This window comes from Rhincodon typus, unplaced genomic scaffold (genome assembly GCF_021869965.1).
Source record: "Rhincodon typus isolate 14 unplaced genomic scaffold, sRhiTyp1.1 hic_rhity00002102, whole genome shotgun sequence".
Taxonomy (NCBI): Eukaryota; Metazoa; Chordata; class Chondrichthyes; order Orectolobiformes; family Rhincodontidae; genus Rhincodon; species Rhincodon typus.
The window spans coordinates 5,822-23,012 of NW_025967740.1; the positions used below are offsets into that span (position 1 = coordinate 5,822).

The 17,191-nt window shown below is 42.3% G+C and overlaps 1 protein-coding gene across 1 annotated transcript in view; it reads right to left on the bottom strand.

Moving 5' to 3' along the window:
- LOC109925038 (collagen alpha-1(XV) chain-like) overlaps positions 1-17,191 on the bottom strand; it is a gene marked incomplete at its 3' end in the record, with an annotated part of 24,052 nt that overhangs the window by 5,744 nt on the left and 1,117 nt on the right. The window contains exons 2-5 of the mRNA XM_048592955.1: positions 11,962-12,090; positions 8,111-8,158; positions 5,825-5,863; positions 4,124-4,162 (exon numbers count right to left, since the gene is read on the bottom strand). Of these exons, the coding sequence (XP_048448912.1) occupies positions 4,124-4,162; positions 5,825-5,863; positions 8,111-8,158; positions 11,962-12,090 (255 nt within the window). The remainder of the gene's footprint in view (positions 1-4,123; positions 4,163-5,824; positions 5,864-8,110; positions 8,159-11,961; positions 12,091-17,191) is intronic.

Consider the following 17,191-nt stretch of genomic DNA (forward strand, 5'->3'; position numbering starts at 1 on the left):
TACACCTGGACATTGGGTTACAGTAAGTGGGTCAGGTACAGGTACACCTGGACAGTGGGTGACAGTAAGTGGGTCAGGTACAGGTACACCTGGACTGTGGGTTACAGTAAGTGGGTCAGGTACAGTTACACCTGGACAGTGGGTTACAGTAAGCGCGTCAGGTACAGATACCTGTTATAATACCCAGTTATCCAGTAACTGAACAGTTTGGGGCGGGATAGGGAGAAGTGCTTTAACTTCCAGCTGCGGACCCTCTTGTTATCTGCAGTCAAACACCATTTTAACCTTCCTTTAGCTGTTGTTGTAAACTATGATTTTTTTTATCTGTTTAGTCAGAGACCTTTCAGAAGTCAGTCAGCCACCCTGTACCTCTTGCAAACCAGTGGGAGCTCCTGGCAAAAAGTGACTAAACAGCAACATTCGGACCAGTTTGGAATTGTAAGGATCATAGAATTATAGAGTGATATAGCATGGAAACAGACCCTTCGGTCCAACTAGTCCATGCTGAACATAATCCCAAAATAAGACCTGCCTGCTTCTGGACCATATCTCTCCAAATGTTTCCTATTCATGTACTTACCCAAATGTCTTTTAAACGTTGTAATTGTACATACATGTACCACTTCCTCAAGAAGTTCATTGCACACGCAAACCACCCTCTGTGTAAAACATTTGTCCCTCATGTCTTTTTAAAATCTCTCTCTCATCATCTTAAAAATGTGTCCCCTGGTCTTGAAATCCCCCATCCTAGGGAAAAGACAACTACCATTAACCCTATCTATACCCCTTATTATTTTATAATCCTCTATAAGGTTGCCTCTCAACCTCCTACACTCCAGTGAAAGTAGGCCCATCCTATCCAGCCTTTCTCTAACTCAAAGCTTCTATACCTGGCAACATCCTGGTAAATCTCTTCTGAGCCCTCTCCAGTTTAATAATATCCTTCCTATTACTGGCAACCAGAACTGGACACAGTATTCCAGAAGAGGCCTCACCAATGTCCTGTACAACCTCAATATGACTTTCCAACTCCTATACTCAAAGGACTGAGCAATGAAAGTAGACGTGCTAAGCACCTTCTTAACCACCCTGTCTTTATGTGAATTAAACTTCAAAGAATTATGTACCAGCCCCCCTAGGTCCCTATGTTCTATAACACTACCCAAAGTCCTATTATTAAATGTATCAGTCCTATCCTTGTTTGTTGCACCAAAATGCAATACCTCTCATTTATCCAGATAGAACATTTTTCAGCCCGTTGACCCATTTGATCAAGATCCCTATGGAATCTTATAAAAGCTTCTGCACCATTTATTCTCACCAACCCATGAATAGAAACCATAAGTTTATAAGACATGGGGCAGAATTAGGCCATTCAGCCAATTGAAGTCTGCTCTGCCATTCGATCATGGCTGATATGCTCCTCTCCCTCATTTTCCTGCCTTCTCCCCATAACCCTTCAACTCATTACCAATGAAATATCTGTCTGATTCCTCCTTAAAGTTACTCACTGTCCCAGCATCCACCACACTTTAGGTAAGTGAATTCCACAGATACACCCTATGGGAGAAGTAGTTTCTCCTCAATTCTGTTTTACATTTGCTACCCCGTATCCTAAGACTATGACCCTTGTCCTAGAATGCCCCACTAGAGGAAGCATCCGCTCCATGTCTGTTTTATTTATACCTTTAATCATCTTGAATACCTCAATTTGATCTCCCCTCATTCTTCTAAATTCCAGACAGTATGGGCCTAAACTGTTCAATCTCTCTTCAAATAAAAAACCCCTCATCTCTGGGATCAATCTAGTGAACCTCCTATGAACTGCCTCCAATTCCACCACATCTTTCCTGAAGTAAGGGGACCAAAACTGTGCACAGTATTCCAGGTGCAGTATCATCAATGCCTTGTACAGTTGCAACAATACTTCCTTACTTTATATGCTATTCCTTTAGCTATAAAAGCCAACATTCCATTCGCTTTCTTTATTACCTGCTGTACCTGCTTGCTTGTTTTCTGCGACTCATGAACGAGGACACCCAGATCCCTCTGCACTGGAGCAGCCTGAAGTCTCTCCCCATTTAGATTATAGGTCGCCTTCCCATTTTTCCGACCAAAATGCATGACCTCACACTTATTCATGTTAAACTCTATCTGCCACATTTTGGCCCACTCTCCTAACCTATCTATATCCATTTGTAAGGTTGTTATTTTCTCATTGCAATTAGCATCCCACCTATTTTTGTGTTGTCTGCAAATTTTGCTATAGAGCCTTCTATCCTTGTACTCAAGTCATTAATGTAGATTGTAAATAGCTGGGGTCCAAGGACCGAACCCCATGGCACCCCACTAGTTAATTCTTGCCATCCAGAAAATAAACCATTTGTCCCGACTCCTTGTTTTCTGTCCATCAGCCAGTCACCTATCCAAGCTAATAGATTACCCCTAATCCCATACGATCCAACCTTGTGAATTAACCTTTTGTGTGGCACCTTATCAAATACCTTCCGGAAGTCCAGATATATTTCATCTACAGGATCCCTATTGTCCACTTTGCTTGTTACATCTTCAAAGAACTCTAGTAAATTAGTCAAACATGATTTGCCCTTCAGAAGACCATGCTGACTCTGATGGATAGCGTTTTAATTTTCCAAATGTCCTGATATTGCTTCCTTGATAATTGATTCTAACACTTTGCCAACAACAGATGTTAAACTAACTGGTCTGTAATTTCCCACATACTGCCTCCCTCCCTTTTTGAACAAGGGCATTACATTAGCATTTTTCCAATTCACTGGAACTTTTCCCGTGTACAGGGAATTTTGGAATATTGTAAACAATGGATCCACTATCTCCACTGTCACTTCCTTTAATAGCGTAGGATGTAGGCAATCAGACCTGGGACTTGTCTGCTCTCAATCTTAATAGTTTGTTGAGTACGTTTTCCCTATCGATGTTGATTGTTCTAAGTTCTACCCTTTCTATTGCCTCTGACTTGCTGTACAAATAGGAATGGTACTATTGTCCTCCGCCATGAAAACTGAGGCAAAGTATTGATTATGCATCTCTACCATTTCATTGTTCCCCACCATTAACTCTCCAGTTTCATCTTCCAAGGGACCAACATTCACCTGAGCAACTCTCTTCCCTTTTAAATACCTATAGAAGCTTTTGCTGTCCGTTTTGATATTTTGTGCTAGTTTTCTTTCGAAATTTACCACTCTTTTTATGAATGTTTTAGTATCCCTTTGTTTATGTTTGAAAGTTTCCCATTCCCACTGGCCTTTGCAATATGGTATACTTTAGTTTTTGACTTTATATTGTCCTTGACCACAGAACTATCTTCCCAGTTTCCCTCTGTCCACAAACTAGTTTTCCCTGCCTGTTTGTCTGCCTGTGTGTGTATATAAGGGAAAGTTTGTAAGGGAATTAGAGTTTTAATTTGTAGTGATATGTGCCGATGGTTTATAACTGTTTGTCTGAAGTTAGAGTCTAATTATATGTAATAAAAAGTATTTTTATTCCATGCTTTCTACAAACCTGGGTCTGAAAATCAGGTAAATTGGGACATTTAATATCGTTATATTAAAATCTTTAATGTTTATAACAACTCTGGGACAGCAGGATTTGATTTCCAGCACATTACCCCAGGGAGGTGTGAAAATTGCAATTGTGACTTATGATTTCAACATTACCATGACCTTCTGCTTTAAGTCTTGCACTATAAAACCTGGAATTAGCCTTTTTCTTAAAAAAAGAAAGACTGTGATTTTTTTTTTCCTTTGGGGCAGGAATTTGCAAGCAACCATTAATTTCTAAACTCTCCTTACTCCCAGCTTATGAAATGCATTCAATGGGAGTTGTTTAAACAGCAATTAAAGAATAGATTTATTTGTCTCAATTAGCAAAACTGTGTCATCGTGGAAGATACCAGACAGTTTGGGAGAAAATAAAGGTGTACAAGTCACAGTCAGGAGGACTGAGCTGATATGATATGATAGAAAGCAGCTGAGCAACACTCAGAAGATTTGTTCAGAACGTCGATTAGCACCAATTTTTGGTTAACGTTGTCTATTAGGTTTTGAGATCTGAAATAATCCAGTTGAAAGAACAAACAGCTTACCACTGATCCTTGAACAGGGGAGCCATCAGGCACTTTAACCTAGTGACAGGAGAAGAAAAAGCACATTAGATCCTGTGTTGCCCATGTTGAAAACGGGGAACCGAACTGTACTTGTAGCATTCTGATTGAACAATCACGATAAAGTGAAACCGTGTAAAGCAGAACAATAAACAGGGGACAGACAAATTGAGTTAATGCTTCAGGGAGGGAACCAGCAGCCAGGAATGTTTCAGGGTCCCAAAGCCTCTCATGGGGGTAACAGTAACATCCACCAATTTGGGATTTTGACCAATTATCCAATTTGTTGTAATTGGTCTTAGAAGTTGCTACTTACAGCAACTTGACTTTGTGGCCTTTAAAGGACAGATAAGGTAAAGCTGCAGCAGAAAAACACATTGTCTATTACCTTTTAAAATCCTCCTTCATCCTCATCCAACTGAGTGAGAAGACTTGAAGTCCACTAAACGTTTTTAAAAGTCACACCATGCTTAGACTATCTGATGTTTAGAGTGGCACAATACAACTCTGACTGGCACAGTTTTAGCCCCTGGTTTGTATCAGTTTTAGTGATGCTAAGCACAATTGGCCACAACATACTTGGACTAGAAAAGATGAAATCAAAAAGGATTCCTGTTGTACATTTTATATCTCAGCTGTATGCAGAGATGACATTAGTTTCTCTGCGCACAGTAGGTTTTATTTACAAGGTTTTAAAATGTCTACTCCATGGTTCAGATCTGGCTTCTAGCCCTTTCTAGAGTGTTGTTTACCTTTACTCTGATTCCACTCCCAGCCTTAACTAATCAAACACAGTGAGCAGCAACAGAAAACAGACACAGAACAACTGACCACTGTAATCCCCGTTTCTGGGTGCTAACCTTGATGTGCACTTTGCAGAATTAAAATAAGAACATGATCAGGTTCATTTGTGATGCTCCCTGCCCACTTCAAACACAACACTCACTACACACACACGTCAAATGATTGTTCCAACTCCATCCTGATGCTCCCGGGATACTGTAAAAAAAAATGGCAACTTGATGCTCCTTCCCAGACAGAGGTGTGAAGGGTGAACATTTCAGAAAGATTAATTCCTTCTTCAAAAATAAAATTTCCCATTGAATTCAGAGAAACACTGAGCAGTGGTGTTACCGTAACCCTCTGGGGACTGATGCTGTTTGAAAATGTGCTCATCGCCTGGCAACATTTCTTGTGTCCTTCGAGTTACAAAGATGTTATCAGATCACCGAAAAGCCAAGGCAACACTGAAATTTTATCATGACAACATCTATCCTGAGCTCTCCCTGACCTCTTCTTTCATAAAATATAAATGATCCATCTCTGAATACATCTGATTGAGCAAGTGTATTAATGTAATCACCAGAGAAAATCTGTCCAGTAACCAATTGGGATCACAGGGGAGGAGCTATCAACACATTTGATATGAAATGCACTCAATTGAGGCGTTCAAACAGCAATTAAAGAATCACTTTGTTTGTTTCGATTAGCAAAACTCTGTCATAGGGCAAGATATCAGACAGTTTGGGAAAAAATAAAGGTGGACAAGCAGTGGTCGGGAGGATTGTGGGATACCAGCTAAGCAACGCTCAGAAAATTTGTTCACATTTGATGATTAGCACCGATTTTTAGTTAAAAGTTTTAAAATCTGAAATAACCCAGTTGAAAGAACCAATTGCTTACCACAGATTTTTGAACAGGAGAGTCATCAGGCACTTTAACCTAGTGACAGGAAAAGAAGACACACATTAGATCCTGTGTTGCCCGTACTGAAAACGGGGAACCAGACTGTTCTTGTTTGACAACTTCCCGGCATTCAGATTAATCAATCAAATTAGAGTGAAACCGTGTAAAGCAAAACAATAAAGGGGGAGAAACAAGTTGAGTTAATGCTTTGGGGGTGGGAACCAGGAGCTGGGACTATTTCTAGGTCCCAAAACCATTCCCAGAGGGAACAGTAAATCTTTGGGAGTTTGACCCTTCAATTGTCCAATTAATGTTGGTGGCTAAGATTTTGAAGCTGGAAAACCAATCAGATCTTCCAGATAAGCAACATTCAGCAGTAAAGGGTAAATCATGAAGTGATGAAACATGAAGGGGCCAACTCACTAACATTTTGAGTCAAACAAATAATTAGGTTACCGCTGTGGGGATGAGGGGAGGGGTGTGGTGTGTGGGTGGGTGGGGGTGATAAAAGGGTCCCTCTGGAGGGCAGCTTTTGACTGTGCCATTACCAGGCAGGCAGAGGGGCAGGGACCCTTGGACCTGCCCTGAGTGTTGCCCTAGGGTCTCCCAAATCTGGTACACCTGCCTCCACTCGGCTGAGAAACTGGAGGCCGATTGGAAAACTCCAGTAAGCCTCCTCTAACTGGTCTTATTGAAGCTCCTAATGAGCGTAGGTGGCTGACCTCCCTCACAGGCCTCAGGCTGTTCTGTCACAGTGAACCGCTGCCTCAGCGAAGGTAGCCAATGTCAAGAATGTAACCATGGGATTGGCATGTTGTCCCTGTTTGCCTCTGTTCCTGAATGTACAAACATTCCGCCCATCATTATTAATGTTAATTGCCATGACAACTCCTCCAGCTTTGGTCAGAGTGTTATAAACCACAGACCCGCACAAAAAAAGAGGATGCAATGGCCTAGTGGTATTATCGCTGGACTGTTAACCCATGGACCTAGATAATGTTCAAATGCTGCCTTGGCAGATGGTGGAATTTGAATTCAATTAAAAATCTGGAATTGGAAGTCTAACGATGACCATGAATCTGTTTTCAACTGTCAGAATAAACCATCAGGTTCATTAATGTCCTTTAGGGAAGGAAACTGCCACCCTTACCTGGTCTGACCTACATGTGACTCCAGACACACAGGAAATGTTGTTGACTCTTAACTGCCCTCTGGGTAATTACGGATGGGCAATAAATGTTGGCCTAGACACTGGCACCCACATCCCGTGAATGAATAAGCAAAAAAACAATACAATAAAACTAGGGCCCAGGAAAGAAGGACTGTCCTGGGCCAAAAGATACTTCTTGTTGCTATTGGTGCCAGAAAACAAAATCTAACAACTGATGGGCCGAGTAAAAGACACATTTAATGTTATAAATATTTCTGCATTTCTGAAGAAGGGTCCCAACCTGAAACGTCAGTTTTCCTGCACCCCTGATGCTGTCTGGCCTGCTGTGTTCATCCAGCTCTACACTGTGTTAACTCAGACTCCAGCATCGGCAATTCTTACTGTCTCTGACACACTTAGTGTTAGCTATTTGTCTCACACTCCTCAGGCTAATTCATAAGAAGAACATATCTAGGTAACAGCCTCCCAGAGCCCCAAGGCCCCACCAACCTCACCATTGAGACATATTCAATATACCACTGAGTGTTCAGGCCAAGATAGTCCAGATTGAACATGAAATTTATCTGATCCTGATACCCATTCATTTGCGTAATGTATGAGGTAGTTTTAAAGAAAAGGCAGATTTTTTTTGTGACTAATCAGCTTTTTAAAATATTCCGCAAGTTAGTTTGACCAGGATTCACACTGTAAAGAAAGAGAGAGAGAGAAGAAGAAAAAGAGAACAAATGGGAAAGAGGGAGGAAGAAAGAAATGGGGACAGAGAGAGAGAAAAAGAAAAGGAGAGAAAGTGGGAAAGAGAGAGATAGAGAAATAGGAAGAAAGAGAGAAAAAGAGCAAGATAGAAAGAGAGAGAAAGTAAGAGGAAGAAACAGAAAGAGAGAGAGAGAAAGTGAGAGAAACAAAGAGAGACTTTCACACACAGTTGAATGCTATCACCTGACTTTTAAATTGCCACACATATGGTAAAGAAGTAAACAGCAGTGGCAATATCAGGTTTTACTTGAGGAAAACAGTCCATATGACTCACTCGCAGACTAAAGTCATCATGATCCTGCTGTCACATTAATAGAAAGAAGGCAGTACTATGCAGAGCTGGAGCACTGTGTACTTACTGATACAGCAGGATCATCAGAAGCAATGCCAGGGAAGAAGTCTTCAAGCTGTCAGAAGGATCAGAAGTACGTAAGAGATCATGTCTAAAAATGGTAACAAGCTTTAGCAGCAATGTTTACATTAAGGGTGCTACATTAATGCTGCAATTGTTTTTACCAAGCAATTCAACAAAAGATCAATTTTAATCTACTTGAACTATAACATAACCAAATGTGCAGTCTCATTAAATTATTCAGTAAACAAAATAATGCCTGTTTTTATAACAATTATCTATTTTGTTCTTGTGAAGTGAGTAGCTGCTGTTGCACAGATTGGCTGACTCTCCTCTCTAGAGGACGCAAGTCCTGTTTCTACATTTATGAGCCCAAATAGCGTGAGTGAGCTATTTGGCAATGAGAGGCAGAACACTCAAACCGAACACAGCCTTCATTCAAGCCTCGTGTGCAAGGTCTTGGAAGCTGAATCAGAGCCGGATTCCCTTTCCTGTTTCATGGTCTCTCATGATATCTCCTCAATGATGACCTGGTGGAAAGCAGGTAACTCAGTGTCAATCAAAGTTTGTATCTGAGAGCTTCCTGATCTACTGCCTTATTCCAATTAAAATTGAATAATGCACTGACACACTGAGTCAGACCAAAAGAAAGGAGCACACCATCTGCTGTCTCCCTCAAAGAGGATTTGCTGCATAAATCACACAACTTAAACCTGAAGAGCCTCTTACTTTTAATAAAACATATCCATGTTTTATTAAATACATAGTAGTACTGTTATTGAATTAGTAATCCAGACCCCTGGGCTAATGGTCTGGAGACATGAGATCAGATTCCACTGCTGCATCTGGGGGAATGTAAATTTAATTAATAAGTAAGTCTTGAATAATATATTGGTCTCATTAATGATTATTTACAAAATTACAGGATTGTTGGAAAAACCCATCTGATTCACTAGTAACCACCATGGGAGGAAATCTCCCATCTGTACCTGATGTGACCTACAAGTCACTCCAGATCCACAGTAATGTGGCTGACTCTTAACTGCCCTGTCAATTGGCCCTAGCAATCTGCTGAGCTCTATCAAACTACAGCAGTCACACAATGCCAGGTTATAGACCAACAGGTTTATTTGAAATCACAAGCTTTCGCAGCACTGCTCCTTTGTCAGGTGAATCTGACGAAGGAGCACTGCTCTGAAAGCTTGTGATTTCAAATAAACCTGTTGGACTATAACCTGGTGTTGTGTGACATCTGACTTTGTCCATCCCAGTCCAACACCGGCACCTCTACATCCTATCAAACTACTACAGAAGAAAACGCTGTAAGAGGTACAAGAAAGTGGCTCTCTACCGCCCTCTCCTGGCGCAATTAAGGATGGGTTATAAATGCTGGGGCAGCCAGCGATGGCATCCTGTGAACAAACAAACCAGAAAATAAAACAAAATTGATGGCTCCTCTTCTTTTATCCCCCCACCGGAAGCAGCTGCATTAGGCTGAAAATAACACAAGCTTGTGAGCTTCTATTTTAGAGTAAAGTCGAACAAGTCATGACATGGTATCTTGTTCAGTCTGACAAGATATGCTCCTCAGAGGGTCACGCTTTGTGGGTTTTTTTTAATAGAAACTGCAGTTCTCAGCACTGACTCACATCACTCAGATGGGAAGCACTTATATCAGCACTAACTATCTGCTTCTTATTAAGGAAGCAGATCCCAAACCTTCCTGCAGTCCCCTTGATGAAAATTCCTCTTTTAATCGCCCGAGGTTTTCAAAAAGAAACCTATTTATTGTTAAATGACAAATCTGATACAAAGTAGGCAGAAGTGGGAGTAATGATTGCAGAAGTATTTCAATGCTGCCTGGTTAGGCTGGGAATGATTCCCTATGTTGTGGAGACTCTGCAGTGTGCTCGGCATCACAGTGATTACACGACTGCACATTCCCAGCAGGGAGTAGGAGATTAGTGAGTTAATTCTGCAATGCCCTAACCTTTCGCTAACCTCCACTCCCTCCCTGTTTGTCTGCCTTCTTGTGATTGGAAGCAATTTCTCCCTGACGCGCTCGAAGAAAAAAAGCTTCACGGCGCTGGATTTGAGCAAACCCTCAGCCACTTGGCACGTTTGAAAGTGAGAGATGGGTAAAATCCAGTGGGTGACGTTCTGTCAGCCCTCAACTTTCTGAAATTTTATGAGGGACTGGGGACTCCATACCTAGAAGGAAAAAAGTAACGATAAAACTTGGAAATGAATGCACAGGTCATACTGAACCTCCATTTTGAAGTACACATCATGAGTCAGACCTGTTAAGACTTATTTGCCCATTTTACTGGTTTTTCCATCTGGGTGAGGCCAACAGTGACCCTTCATTCCTATTTAAAGTTCTTATTTTGTCTCCACCAGTACTTTTCCCCATGAAGGCACAAGGGCCCTTGCATGGGGAGTCCATGCAGAAAGCCTGGCAGTGATTGGCTGCGTGGACAGATGTTCAGCAAGTGGGGGAGGCACTCCCTACCCACCCCCTGCCAAAAGGTCTTTCACTTGGTTAATTTTTGCTCTTAAGGCGCAGCGCGGTGGCTCAGTGGTTAGCACTGCTGCCTTACTGTGCCAGGGACACAGGTTCAGTTCTAGCCTTGGGTGACCGTCTATATGCAGTTTGCATGTTCTCCTCTGAAATAACTCCACGGAGGCTGGTTTCCTGTCACCCTTTATTTACACGTGCATAGTATATGAGACTGGTCCAGCTCTCTCAGAGTCAGCAGAACCTCTGACACTCCTGTTGTTATCTGTCAGCCAGGGCCCTCTGATTGGACCAGATTAACAACCCCAATCGGGGAACTCATATTCTATGAGGTCCACCTGGCTGACCTCGTTACAATCACTACATCTCCATGTCCAAGGTGTGTCTACCAGGTTCTCCGGTTTCCTCCCACAGTCCAAAGATGGGCAACCATGGGAAATGGGGTGTTACGGAGACAGGGTGGGGAGCTGGATGTGGTGGGATGGTCTTTGGAGGGTCAGTGTAGACCCAATGGGCCGAATGACCTCTTTCCGCACTATCGGGCTTCCATTGATTCTAAAGTCATGTGCCACCTTTAACCTTCCACCTGCCTGGCCTGGTGTACCTGGCCCCCAGACACCACCGTCCCCACACAATCCTGAGACTCCCGACACCAGACTTAATCTCTGCTAGTGCCAGTGCCACTACTCCTTTTGGGGGGGACAGGGTGGGGGGGTGGGAGGGGTTGGCTAGAGTGACAACAAACCTGTCAGCTGTCCAATTGCCTGCCAGCTCTCGAAAACGGAACTTTCAGATGAGATAGGGGTGGAAATCCTGCCATAAACCAGCAACGCTTCTCCCATCGCTGATCTGCTGTAGGCTAGCCACCTGATCTATGGATGGACTGTGCACCTCTGCCCTCAGTATCCTGGCCAGCAATGCATGGGGGAGTAAGGCCAAATATCCAGCACCATGATTTGGACCTCCTTTATTCCTTCACCTTCTAATTTAAATAAAGTCTATTACTACAGCTCCTATTCCATAGCCTCAAGGAATCTCTACATTTCCCATGGCTGATCCACTTAGCCCTGCACACTATGGGTAATTTAGTACAGCCATTCCACCCAACCTACACATCTTTGGACTGTGGGAGGAAACCCACACAGGCAGCTAATGTTGGAATTGAACCCAAGTTCCTGGCATTGTAAGGCAGCAACGCTAATCACTGTGCCATCATGGACCCCAATCAACAACAGTCACTAGCTAGAGATCCCAATACTGATGTTAGCACCCAGAGGATGTAAAGGGTGCTATATAAATACAATGCTCCCTTTAAAGATCTTGGGAACAAATATACTCACACAGAGTTTGCTCCAACCATTAAGCAGTCGAATGAAAACTTTATTTTGTTCTGTCACATAGACCAGGGAGCCTTCGGGAACCATCGGAGTTGCCTTCAGCATGAGGTCAACATTCTTGAAGACCTGGCTCTGTTATGTATAAAGTACATTTAACGTTATGCAGTAGCAATACAGGCAAAGCAATTAACATCAGAGAAACATTACGCATGAGATTCAAAGCAATTCCATGTGAAAGAGGGGAGCTGGGTTTCTATTTAAGAGTGAGTTGTAACAAAATGGGTCACTTCTTTTCCTAATACTATTGTGTCAATCTTTTCTTCTCCCTTAGAAACATTGCAGTGCAGATAGAGGCCATTTGGCCCATGAGTATGTACTAACTCACCAAACAGCATTCCAGCCAGACCCACTCCACCCTCTCCCTGTAACCCCACATTCCCACCTAGCCTGCACGTCCTTGGATACTGTGGGACAATTTAGCATGGCCAATCCACATAACCTCCACATCTTTGGACTGTGCGAAGAAACTGGAGCACCCTTCAGAAACCCATGCTGACACGGGGAGAATGTCCACACTCCACATTGACTTTTTGCTGGATACTGTTCAATGATTGACAGTCACCCATCCTGACCCTGTTAATGGTCATTATTCAAGCCTAGTCTTGATGCTGAGTATAAACCAACATGAAGGGGACCACAGCTGGGCCCAGTCCTGTTGTCAATAATGGCCCAGCCCATCCGCTAATTTCCATTCCCAACCCCACCCAATATCTGCAATCTGACAGAGTTTACTGAACAGCAACCAGAGCCAAAGCCTTAGTTTGTGATCCCAGCAGGTTGCAGAAATCAAATATTTCACAGCCGGACAGTAATTTTGATTAGATTGGCAAAATTCACACAAAATTTGAACCGTATCTGGGAGAAAGCGGTTCATTGAGCTGGTACTGAATGGATTATGTTATTTCAGAACGATGGCCTGGAAAGGGTTAACTGAGATAGTAAAATAGTTCCAGCCACCAGGATATAAGTGATTGCCTGTGGGAGGAGCTAACCAGTCTGTACATCTTACCTCTGCAGTTAATAACCAGGTAACTGAGGGAGATCAGTTGACTGGACGGCTGGTTTGCCACACTGTGTGATGCGAACAGCATAGGTTCAATTCTCACACCAGCTAGTGCGTACCAGGATGGTCCTACTTTCTCAACCTCACCCCTCTCTTGAGGCGTGATGACCTTTGGGTTAAACCACCACCCTTCATTTCTCTCTAATAATAGAGCAGCCCTATGGTGACTTTACCTTTAACTTAGACAAGCCTCTTATTCAAGCTTCTAAATTCTGGAGAGAAAACAGGCCTAATTTATATAATCTCTCCTCCTAACTTAACATGTGTCCTGTCAGCATTATGTAGTTAACCATTAGATATTAATGTAACCTGTCATAGGAGTTAGTCATAGGAACATAGGAACAGGAGTAGGTCATTCAGCCCTTTGACATTATTCTATCATTCACTGAAACCATGGCTGATCTATGGCCTAACTCCATACAACTGTTTTACCCCTTCTGTCTTATCCTCCATATCTCTTAACAACAAAAAAAATCTAAGATTTAAAATTAACAGCTAACCTAGCATCAATTGCCATTTGTGGAAGTGAGTTCCAAACCTCTACCACCTTTTGAGTGTAGAAGTGCTTCCTAACATCTCTCCCGAACGGTCTACCCTAATTCTCAGACTATACCCCTAGTTCTAGAATCCCCAACCAGTGGAAGTAGCTTATCTTTAGCTACCCTGTCTTTCCCTGTTAATGTCTTGAAGACTTTGATGGAATCACCCCTGATTCAACCTTCTAAATTCTAGAGAGAAAACAGGCTTAATTTATATAATCTCTCCTCCTAATTTAACATGTGTTCTATCAGTGTAACGTGGTTAACCATTAGATATTAAAGTAACATGTTATCACTTTACTATGTAATAAACCACTTCTTGATACCTAAGGTGTAAGCCTCTTTAGCTGAACTCTTAATCCTTCACCATGCAATACCAATAAGACTAGCAGACCGGTCCTGGTCTCCCTGCTATAGGAAGGATGTTGTGAAACTTGAAAGGGTTCGGAAAAGATTTACAAGGATGTTGCCAGGGTTGGAGTGCTTGAGCTAGAGGGAGAGGCTGGGGCTATTTTCCCTGCAGCATTGGAGGCTGAGGGGTGACCTTATGGAGGTTTATAAAATCATGAGGGGCACGGATAGGGTAAATAGACAAGGTCTTTTCTCCAGGGTGGGGAGTCCAAAACTAGAGGGCATAGGTTTAAGGTGAAACGAGAAAGATTTAAAAGAGCCCTAAGGAGCAACTTTTTCATGCAGAGGATGGTGCGTGTATGGAATGAGCTGCCGGAAGTGGTGGAGGCTGGTACAATTACAACATTTAAAAGGCATCTGGATGGGTACATGAATAGGAAGGGTTTAGAGAGATATGGGCCAAATGCTGGAAAATGGGACTAGATTTATTTAGTATATGGTCAGCGTGGATGATTGGACCAAAGGATCTGTTTCTGTGCTGTACATCTGTATGACTCAAAGGATTGGAGGCAGCATTTCTACCCAGTATTGTCATCTGTCTTTAAGATGAACACAAGGTGAGCAAAATTCCCCCTTACATCAAGGTCTCAGTTTCAGGCATCTCTTACAATAGATAATCTCCCAGGGACATAGGAGAGTTGATGCCCAAAATGAGTAGTTTGTGAGAGAATAAATGTTGTTAATCTTCAGTCATATTTCCACAATGCTCTGCAGGACAACTGGAGAGCACTAAGAGGAAATTTGTGGAAAGTGCACAGTCAGGTGTGGGATTGACTATCCTGAAAGAGCAAGGGATTATGAGAATGATAGAGACCTGTGAAAGCAGTCAATGGGCCCTTGGAAAATACTTGATTTCTGATGTGGTCAGCACACTTGGTAAATGGAGTCGGGCCTAGGATTGAAGAAGGCCAGTCCTGGCAACTGAATCTCACACAAAGGATGCACTGTAAATGCTGACGTTAGTTGGGATTCCACATCTACATAATATATTTTTAAACAAAAATAGTTTTTCACTATCATTATTGCCATTTGGATATTAACAATTGCTTGGTGGTACAGAACTCGAATATTGCTAAAAAGAGGGACGTGTTGCCAAAGCTTCTCTTTTGCAGTCATCAGGTCAAATGCAACAATGTGAAGTTTCAAACAATCAATACAATTTATACTTCTGGGGAAAAGGGTACTGATTGTTGGCGAGCTGACTCTAACTGGCCAAAGCCTAGAGGAAACAATGGAAAATTACCCAAGAGATTAGGGAATCTATAATTCCACATTGTCCTCTCTGTGGCAATCTTGCAACAAATCAGTGTTGATTTGATGACCAATCAGCACCCTGTTCTCCGTTGGTATAAATTGCTGTGATTGTTTGAAATTTGGTAAGCGTGTAAGATGAAAGTCTGTGACAACATGTCTCTTTTCAGCAATATTATGTTAATAACTTGCAGAGTTCTGATTTTCTGATGTAATATTAGACTCAGGTTTGCCAGCTGAAGCGTTGCTCTAAGCCACCTGACTCAGTCTTTTCTGTGTGGGAGTCTTCTGACAAATATCATCCTGCTCCCAGGAACCTACACCCTCCCTTCCAGGAACCTCTATCCACAGACAACAGAGTTATCACTGCAAATGTATAATGCAAAAGAAATATATATGCAGAAAAATTCAAAGATGTAACAATCCCCGGGTTCAACTTTGTCACAATTTATCATCTGACGTAAAAACAAAACATTGCGGATGCTGGAAAACTGTAATGAAAACAGAAAATGCTGCAAACACTCAGCAGGTCAGGCAGTATCTATGGATAGAGAACCAGAGGTAACTTTTCAAGTTGATGCTTTTATGCAAATGAATCCTTTCCCCTGTATCTCTCTGTCATAGAGTCACAGAGTCATAGACTCATACAACACAGAAATCTTCGGTTCAACTTGTCCATGCTGACCAAGTTTTCCAAACTAAACTAGTCCCATTTGCCCGCATTTGGCACATATCCCTCTAAACATTTCCTATTCATGTACCTGTTCAAATGTCTCTAAAATGTTGTAGCTGTACCTGCATCCACCACTTCCTCTGGCAGTTCATCGCTCCACAGATTAAGCCTGACCAGTTCAACATTTCCAGTATTCTTCGCCCTAAGATGATACTATACTAGTCTCATGCCTCAGATGTAACAGGGGCTACAAGTGTCACCAAATATTAAGCCAGAATTGGGAATGATGGTGCCAAAGGGAATTAAGAAACATTTTTGATAAGATGTATGGGAATTGGAATTGTACAAAAATGATAAGCTTAATCAATAGGCTCTGCCATGTTACACCAGTGATTCATTCAGCTTTATGCTACATCACTTTGTCAATGAGTCAATCAAGTTGGAAACTCTCAGTTTGTTATAATCAGTCATCGCTTGGTGGTACAGAAATTGTGCATTGCTGAATAAAGAGGGTCAGTTAGCTCAGTTGGCTGGATGGTGATGCAGGGTAATGCCAACGGAGTGGTTTCAATTTCCACACTACCTGAGGTTACCATAAAGGACTCTCCTTCTCAACCTCTCCCCTCACCTCAGGTGTGGTGACCCTCTGGTTAAAACATGACCACTTGTCTCTCACTAATGAGAGAACCAACCCTATGTAGGACTCGGACGACTTTACCTGTATTGCTGAAAAATGACACATTTTGTTGAAGCCTTTCTCCTTGCGCTCATCAGGACAATTTACAAGAATACCACCATAAAAGGGCAACCAACATTCTTGTACAATAGGAGAAGAGCAAGCCAATTGGTAAAAACAATTACATCCAATTAAGAAAATAAAAAGGAAACACAGTGAGAGCTTGGACTTTATGTTTAACAAATATTATATCTCCATCTCATTTTTGGGATGAGGGACTGCACATCCAATACATTGTGACCACATTCTCTCTATTCAGATGCTGACTGATTTTGTTGTCCACTTTGAATATTTTCTGTTCTTATCAAACGAAGCTTCTTTGCATAAAGCTTTCCCCATTTTCACCGATTTATTACTCCTGGTAGATATACCCTTGACGGTGCAGAGCAGGATGGTCAGCAGTTGGTGGGCCCGAGCTGAGCAGGGCAGCCTGTGGTCAGAGGGCAGCCAGGGGTCAGAGGGCAGCCAGGGGTCAAGGAGCAGCCTGCAGTCAGAGGGCA